This window comes from Aspergillus pseudotamarii (assembly GCF_009193445.1).
Source record: "Aspergillus pseudotamarii strain CBS 117625 unplaced genomic scaffold BDV38scaffold_155, whole genome shotgun sequence".
Taxonomy (NCBI): domain Eukaryota; kingdom Fungi; phylum Ascomycota; class Eurotiomycetes; order Eurotiales; family Aspergillaceae; genus Aspergillus; species Aspergillus pseudotamarii.
In genome coordinates this window covers 1-8,725 of record NW_022475169.1, presented here as the reverse complement: position 1 = coordinate 8,725, position 8,725 = coordinate 1, and the positions used below count along the sequence as shown (strand labels likewise).

Genomic DNA, 8,725 nt, shown 5'->3' with positions numbered 1-8,725 from the left:
GAGAGTGATTACATATGGAGAGTAGTTGCGTAAGGGGAGTGACTCCGTAAGCAACTACTCTCCATATGCAACTACCCTCCATATGCAATTACTCTCCGTATGTAGCTATTATCTGTACGCAGTTATTCTCCTCACATAAATGGTTGTGCATGTCTGCAGAGACTATAGTGATATAGATTGAATTGTTGCGGAGTGTTTTGGGCACCACACTATTTGCCGGTCGCCCCATCTAACTTCACATACAAAGGCACATATTGTGTTGTTCTAGCATATCCTATGGTATAAGGTATGACCACCAACTGCTCTTTCCAGTCCATGGCTGAAACTCCTGCTCAAAAAGTTCTACACCACATTTGATGTTCTCCCTCACCAGTTGCAACATTTGATCCCGCACAGGACGACGAGCAGATACTGGAAACGTGTTTAGCACTGGATAGATCCAATAGGTCGCGGGCCAAGGTTACCTGCTACGAGCATGCTGCCTTTCTGCTTTTTCATCTCTGTCGACATCTGCTGCTCCCAGTTCGGCTCTCCACCATGGACTTCGATCAGGTCATGATATCCGAAACGTTGCAGACCTCCTTTTAATGATGAGTTTAAGGCATCGTAGATTGTGACACTGAGTAACTACAACTGTATCAGCAAGGCCCTTGCTCGAGATAGAAGCAAAAATACTGACATATCCCTCGTCCTCCTTTACTAGTACTTGTAACCAGTCGTGGACACTCTCCCAGTCTCCTTCGTGTTCTAACTGCCATACAAGAGAGATCCTTTGAGTTCGAATTCGCGCCTGGCGATATTGCTTTAAGAGTTCCTTGATGTAGGGGAGCTGTGCGGCAATTCCGATGCCGGTAGCTACCATGAAAACATGGCCATAGTTTCCCATATGGCCGCAAAGGCCATATGAGCTGATAGATGCTGGACCAAACGGACCGTCAATCCATACAGTATATTCTCGTTCTTGCTCAAGACGATCGAGAATCTTTCGGGTAAAGCCTGAACGTGGCCGGAAAAGAAGTGAGACAGAAACTGCTTTTTCGGTGCCATCGTCTTCCCACCAGCAAATTGCAAAAGGGTGCGACTGCACCAGATAGAATAGCCCGATCGAAGGGGCGCTGAGTACAACACGCTCCCCAGCTCGCACACCCCATGGCCGAGGAAGGGTTAACGTCAAGCGCGCAATGCTTTCCCCATACGTATGCAATCTGAGCTTTGTGCATTTTCTCCCAATAACCAGGTTCCGAAAGAGTATACGGATTAGTTGTGCTCCGAACGACACAATGAAGACAATGGCACACCCCCGAAGATACACCCAGGCATCAGTGCTTTGCATGGTATGAGTGTGCTGCCAAATGGCATAAAGCGCCACTATTGCGCATCCTTGGTGTGTCCTTAAAAAAACCTCGTATACTCTTTTCCTGACTAAGGGTAAGATAACAAGGGAAAGAAACATGCTTGCTGCCTATTGCGGCGGCGTTTGTCAGTTCTGCTTGGACATATATGAAGAATAGGGAGACTATACCAAGATACCATAGAATTGCAAGTTATCCGATGCTGAAATTGATCTCGTCTTCGCAATGATCACAACGTGGATAGTAGCTTGAATAACAGTGACAAAGCCAACAGTCCGATGAAAGGCTCCATACGTACCAAGTGACACGCCGAGAAGGCGTGCGCCAAACTCGTTGCCCCCAGAGAAGAACAAAGACATGAGGTTAATCAATGACAGGCGAGCTGCCCGTGACCCTGCTTCTGGCAGAGATTGGACGCCCACAACATTGCAGACACCTGTCCCAACTAGGTATGCTGTTGTGAGAACTAGACGCTGAAGTGACGGCATTCTAAACATATTTCGAAAAGGTATTTGGTACATCAGCCTTCTTAGATGAGAGTATCGACACCTCGAAAACATGGTATACAATCCACTTAGGATGTTGTAGAATACCAGAATTCCAAACAAACTGGCAAATACAACGGCGTAAACCTTGTCGACAGAGTGTATAAACTGACTAAAATTTTCAATAACCATATTGTGAATTATGTTTAGAAACCACTGGTAACCATATGCATTGTATAGGACGAAGGGCGTCTGCGTCACTATCGACCAGTTATATACGCCCTCGGAAGGTTATGGCCAAGCTGCAGTCCCTAAGGGGTCCGCAAAATAGTGGGGCTAATTTCCGCGAGGCTTGTTTTTGCCATGTGCACGAGGACAATTAAATATTTCCACTGAAGACAAGGACTCGCATTGTCGCATCTACTAACTCAGCAGATGGAGAAGATCGACATGACACTCATCCAATTTGGGTTGATCCAGAGGATAATTATTGTATACTGGGGTATCAACATTTCTATGGCCTTCTAAAATAGGCGTAGTATTACAGATAGTAGAGTGTATTGAGATATAAATACTAGGGTGTTGGCGGTGGAGGGCTAATGCATCGCTTCGATAGAACCGATGGGGAAATTCCACGACGTCGAGAGAGAAAACCAGCTTAGTAATTCCTAGGTATAGAACAATAGAAGCCAGAACCAAGGGAGGACCAGCTGTGCACGGACAGCTCCCACTTTACTGTCCCATTTTTGGAGGACCTGAAATAGCCCTTAGAGAAGATATTTCTCTTTAACTGAGTCTATGTCTATAACACGGTGTAACCCCATCTCATCCAACACTAAGCGCTCTTTTTGAAGTGAGCTTTGTTAAGATGTAATCAGAAAATTCATTATATTTGTCACGGCTGAGTCTTTTTTCTGGCCAGTAAGCTTTCCAAGATGTTTGATTCTCGACAAGTAGCTAGATCAATGATTGTGTTCCTCCAGTAGGCAATAATGCCAGAGGCAAAAACCATCTTAACCCTTCTATATTGCATGTTCGGTGCCAGTAATAAGGACTCTTTCCTAAATCAATTCACTATTCTATACTCCAAGTTGTCGAGATCCCGTCGAATAGCTCCTTGTACTGGTAGCAGCCGCCTGCCTTCTCATTAATCGTAAGCCTGCGCAAGGTTCCCAACCTTCGAATAGTCGCTAACCTATCCACAATTGTTTCTATGGTTCCTGAACATAAACTAATCCCCCATTCATGAACAGTTTCCGTAGGCAACCATGTATCCTCAAGGTGCAAAGAGTGGAGTGTTCCTGAGTGTACGTGGAAGAATTCCTCAAGATCTTTGACTGATAGCCAACATTTCGCTAGTTCAAGACGACGAACAGAAGGAAGGCTAACTTGCCACATAAAATTCAAAAGCCTGGAACTATCAACAAGTCGCAGGTCTTCAACATTATGCAGTGCTTCCATAACCTTTCTAAGGAGACTTGTGCCTGGCATAGAAATCTTCGAATAAAATCCAGAGACTTTGAATTTCCGCACTATAATCCCATTGCGCCTTGCTGCTACCATGGCATCAATAACCGTCTCAAAGTGGACAGGATAGGAATCTCTCCAACCAACGAATAGGCGGCTTGAGAGCCAGCAAAACGGCTTTTTAGTGCTATCAATAAAGGTTAACTCGATACTTTGCAGATGCAAGAAGCGAGGAATGCATTTAACCAATGTGATAGAATCTATACGTTCCATTAAGATAGTCTGCTGTTCGCGGGCTAGCTCAGCAAAGTATGAGTATATCATGTTGTATGAGACTCTTCTGCCGTGGAAGTTCCAACAGAGCTCTCTCTGATCTCTGTTATACTCTGATGGTGTGTAAACGCAGGAGCGAAAATAATCCCATGCTTCGATATCTATCTAGAGATTAGCATGATATGAATACTTTGCGGGTGAATTGAAAACCAACGAGGGTCTATGAGCTCCGGGGCTTCGTAACGGATGGCCTTCACATGCTGAGCAATGTAGGATTTGGATAGTTCACGTAGACGTTTGAACTTAGCTACCGAGAAAGTGATATTGATTGTGTGAAACAAATAGGGAGCACAATGAGTCCGAATCCTCCAATTAGACTGTGAAAGATTTCCTAAGCTTCCGTGGAGCTGAGCGTAGTCTATAATAAAACATAATAATTCAGTCGGTAATTCTGCAAGTGACATTGTGGGCATTATTCAAAGAAGCTAAAATAGGAATGCGATTGGTCAGACGGCTGGGTTCCGTGGCAGGTATGAAAGTCTTTTCTATTCCGTGGTGGAAGTCTGGCTAGAACAGCCTGCACACTTTGGTGTCGCAGACGACCCAGCCTTTTCCGCGTCCGTTACCCCTACATTGTTCTGCTACGTGGGTTTCACATTACCATTGGGGATCACGTCTTGGTCTCCACTAGCGGTTACATCCTGCGGACCGAAATTGGCTCGCAGCGGCTTGAACCCCACATTTGTTCCATTCCTCCATAGAGTGGCTCCAAAAAGGCCTCGGTTTATGACATAGCTCATAGTGTGAACATATGTACTTACTAAATGATCTGAGCGGGTATAGCAATGAACTAAACGTCTACCAAAGTATTTCATAACCTTAAACTCTCGATAAACCCCTGCGAATGACATCTTGATCCATTACGCACTGAAAGCAAGCTTCATGATTACTGAACGATGGACTCGAGTCAACCAGCCTTGCCGGAGCCATCTTTATTGGAGATATTTCGGTTCCAGTGCCCTAATGTCTACTTCAAGAGTTCACCCAGTGATATGCCTATCGGGGGGATAAATGTCATTGAATCTGCGAATGACCTTATTGATAGCCGAGCGCCTGGCTTCCTTCGAATTTCCCTCCCAAGCTGGGAAAACTATGGCCTTTTCTCCAATTCACCCTTGCCATATGGATCTGAGGGAAAGCCCCGAAATGAGTACGATACTCTGTATCCTCTGGCTCATTTGCGTATGGCCCAGGAAGTTTACTTACGTCTTTTTCAAATTGTTCAATATCTTCATGTTATCAGGCGTATGCATCTGCTGAAGCTTGAAAGAGTGCGAGGTCAAAGAATCTCTCAGAAGCGAGGTCAACGCGTTGATGGCCTTGCCATCAACCTTACGCTGGCCGAAATGTACAGTGATTGGGAGACAGTCGAAGAGGAGTTACGTTCTGTGAGAAAACTACAGTTTCGAAAAGAAAACAGGCTGGCTAGAAGATGGCTATTGGTGGCGACTCGGCTCTCCTTTGGCGCGCTTCTGATCTGTTCCAAGAAGCTCGAACGAGAAATGTATGTGTACATACGCCTCAGCATCCTAACATTACGCCCACGCACTTACTCATTCACCTTGCAGAAACAACAATCATACTAAAGAAAGCCAACTCATCGCTCGGGCTACGAACATTGCCAATGATTTTCCGGATATTGTTGAAACTTACCAGCATCTTAACCTGACGGCAATGTGTTTGTTAAACCAGAGGCCGATATCGCATACGACTAACATTGACTTAATCGTCAACCGGGTAGATGCGCACCTTAAAACAGCAGGATCAGCGGAAACCACCCCTGTGGAGTTCCCATTTTCCACATACCCCGAGGAGGAAAGCAATAGCGAATCGCCACTTAGCAACGCTGCTAGCAACCCTTGAGCCTCGCAACATGATTGTCTGGGTGACAAGAGAACGGAGGAGTTTAGAACAACTGAAGAAAGTAGATTGTATACGAGATGGTCATTACAGATAGCTGTGAATGTCTCAATATCAGAAGTATCCATTACAAAAGAGAACTATGGAATAATGCTTGTTTTTTAAAGAATATTCCAGTACACAAGCAAGAAAGCCAGGTAACTGTTATTTACGTGAGATTTGTCATTACCAATTAACAAGGAGCAATTGATTACAGGTTGAGTTTCATTCTGTTTGTGACTGACTTAGGTCAAATTCAAATATCCATCATTAGTGCACATTTTCTAGAAGCAGGCCAGCTATTCAAAAGATTCAATTTTTGCTTCGCAAACAAGAAGGCATGCCTGTTTGATACGGATCTCTTCAATCATAGGCCTATCGCAGTGATATACTACTATCGATGATTGGTTGTTCGTGTTACTACGATCCGCTTCTGCGTTAGTTGCGGATAAAGCCATCTTCAACATGTACTTTGAGTGGCGACCACCCATTTTAGATAACGTTTCCCTTTCTAGCATAATAAAGATTAATGTGAGTATGGGTATTCAACTAAATATACTCGAGTATTTCAGAAATGGTAGCACATATCCGATTCATTCAAACAGTTCTTCCACGCTAGGAAATTGGAGTTATAAGGGCCAAAGGGTAAGACTCGCTATGTTATGGGGTAAGTGTCCTAGATAAGGGATGAGGTATAATAAGCGTAAACCCAACATTCATGTTGCAGATTAACTTTCCTTCAGCTGTATTCTGTGCAACAAACTACTGGTATTATCACTAAGAGCAGGACGAAACAAAACAACATGACCCTATCTCCACACGTGTTTTTTTTTTTTTTTTTCTTTTCCTGCTTCGCCCTATTTTTTGGGCGGGTTTATACAATAGCATCGAGAACATAATGACCAAACAAGAGCACCACAACAAAATAGCGATCAAATCAGTGATAAAAACCTCTTTCATCTACAACTGTTCATATTAAACAGCCTTAGTAGTATGTACTCACGTTATGGTTCCAATTACCATCAGTCCAGTAATTCCAGGGTTCTTGCGAATAGGCTTTTCCTCGACGCCTGCTTCGTCGGAGCGGTCTAATCGGGGGTTTGCTTGAAACAGTAGAGGCACGGTCGTCGAACCCAGCGTTGTACATATTGTGTGATGGGGGGTAACCGTTGCGAATTGCAGGTTGGCTGTGGACCTGTTTGGTTTGTTGCCATGGCTGATTCATGGTCAGTTGCTCTACCTGCTCTCTCAACCTGCGGATTTCACGATCCCGATCGTCCTCATATATAACCGGCGGCCGCGCTTTCGCACCACGCGAGGTCGTCGTAGATCGGAGGCTGCTCTTTTTTGAGGCCCTGGTCATCGCCGTGTGTCCAGAGGACTCGCTAGCTTCATCGGCATCATCTTCAAATCGAACATTGCTCTTGCCAGATTTATGTGAGCGAGCCAAGCTAACAACGCTGCGAGGGGGCGATTTTCCACGAACAGGAGTGCCTTGTTCTACTTCCTCTCCTTCTAAAGCTTCGTCGTCCTCATTATTTCCCCAGTCGGCAGCTTTGTTGTCTTCTCGGTATGCCTCCTCCAGCTCCTTAGCCTTCTGAAATACCAGACGATCTCCATCCAGGCTCGATCCATTCGCAATACGTCGGACAAATGCTCGAGTTTCTAGGGTTGTCTCTCCATCCTTCCATTCCACCAAAACCCTGGTTTCTGGATAGACACTACCAGGTTCTGGAACCATCAATTCCAGAGGATCTATGCCATTTTCGTCGTCGTCATCTTCAACTTTCCACCCCACACCGAGTATGTTGGAGACGTCCCTTCGGCCATACTTCCAGGTCTCGCCTGGTATACCGTCAATAACCTCCGGCTTTTTCATATAACCGCGATTTTGACTGGATAAAACACGTGTCACCCGTTTTTTGTCGTAATATTCGTGGGATCCAGCTCTGACCCGAAAGATGGGTTTTGACTTGCTGCCATACCTGACGAAGATTTGAGTTCCCGTCCCCTTCGACCACCAGAACAAGACCTTCGCACCGGTAAGTGAACGTTCCTCTTTCCGAGCTCTTGCCTCTAGCAGGTCAATTGCCGAGGGTGCATAGTCGTCATCGCTTTGCTCTTCAACCTCACTACTAGATTCTGAGCTTTCATCTCCACCACTCTCGAGATCGGAATCTTCTCCTTCAGGGGTCGGAGCTACAGGTACTTCTGACGATGGTCGTTGCCCGAAAGCCTGTTCTGCGGCGGAGGCGGATATATTCCACCCAAGCGGTAGGTTATACTCCCGGTTGAAGTTGTCCAACGCTTGGTAAACTTTGTCGTATGCTTTCCATGCCTCGCTAGGATTATTTTGCACCTCAGGTTTTGCAAGTTCCATTTTCCAGGATTGGTACATTGCTTCATATGTGTGTGCTGGAATCTCGCCGGCACGAATGTCTTCTGCTCCATGAACCATATTGGCAGCACGGATATTGTCGTTGAGCTCACGAAAGAAGTCATGCACGTCCTTGAAACTAGGTTCATCTGTCAAGAACAGCTTATTCATCACATCATCGCCACGGTCTTTGGTGAATTTGCGAATGATATCTATTATCCAATCGCCGACTTCAGGTCTGTTCTCCGGTACTAGCGGTGGTGTTGGGGATGGGTCATCCATGTCTTCGTCTTCCTCTTTTTCCAGGTCGTTGCCATCGACTGGCTTATTAACTGGTGGTTCATCTTGTGCATCCGTTGTGTCGTCCTTCTGCCGTCGAGCGGTGTTGCGGCGGGCTTTCTTTTTGTTTTTCTTGCTTGGCATATTCGTTTATTCTTATTTATAACTTGAACAGATGAGGTTACCGAAGGGGTGGAGAATGAACTAAAATGGCCGGAAATAGAAGTCATATATAGCCCGTCTGCAGCCCGAAAAAGTTCCGCGGGTCAGCTATCCCCCGATGAGCATACGTGTGAAGCGGGACTTTTTGGGAATTGTTGAAAGGCATTAGTTCTAGAACAGTAATCCACTGGCACCTTTTGGGTCCGCAACGGGAAATGGGGTCGCAAAGTAAGTAAACGTGGTTTATTCCAAGGCTCACAGGATCACTATAGTCAGGTTATAGTATGATAGAGGTGCTCTCAACAGCTTGATGCGTAGTCAAGGACCATGCAGAAAACAAAACATTCTTTTACCATTCTATGTGTATGCTT

The 8,725-nt window shown here is 45.4% G+C and overlaps 4 protein-coding genes across 4 annotated transcripts; 1 reads left to right on the top strand and 3 right to left on the bottom strand.

Moving 5' to 3' along the window:
* Positions 1-423: 423 nt before the first annotated feature.
* Positions 424-1,840, bottom strand: BDV38DRAFT_291364 (ferric reductase family protein; the record flags this gene model as incomplete). Its single annotated transcript, XM_032061723.1, has 3 exons — positions 424-627; positions 680-1,462; positions 1,523-1,840. The coding sequence occupies 3 exons, from the start codon at positions 1,838-1,840 to the stop codon at positions 424-426; spliced, it is 1,305 nt and encodes a 434-aa protein (XP_031906788.1).
* Positions 1,841-2,911: 1,071 nt separating this feature from the next.
* On the bottom strand, positions 2,912-4,041 carry BDV38DRAFT_289370 (uncharacterized protein; the record flags this gene model as incomplete). The annotated part of the gene is made up of 2 exons (XM_032061227.1): positions 2,912-3,738; positions 3,792-4,041. The coding sequence occupies 2 exons, from the start codon at positions 4,039-4,041 to the stop codon at positions 2,912-2,914; spliced, it is 1,077 nt and encodes a 358-aa protein (XP_031906787.1).
* A 492-nt stretch (positions 4,042-4,533) lies between these two features.
* BDV38DRAFT_289369 (uncharacterized protein) lies at positions 4,534-5,500 on the top strand (the record flags this gene model as incomplete). The annotated part of the gene is made up of 2 exons (XM_032061226.1): positions 4,534-5,141; positions 5,206-5,500. The coding sequence occupies 2 exons, from the start codon at positions 4,534-4,536 to the stop codon at positions 5,498-5,500; spliced, it is 903 nt and encodes a 300-aa protein (XP_031906786.1).
* A 1,021-nt stretch (positions 5,501-6,521) lies between these two features.
* On the bottom strand, positions 6,522-8,195 carry BDV38DRAFT_291363 (uncharacterized protein; the record flags this gene model as incomplete). Its single annotated transcript, XM_032061722.1, has 1 exon — positions 6,522-8,195. One exon carries the CDS (start codon positions 8,193-8,195, stop codon positions 6,522-6,524), a length of 1,674 nt encoding a protein of 557 aa, XP_031906785.1.
* Between the last annotated feature and the right edge of the window lie 530 nt (positions 8,196-8,725).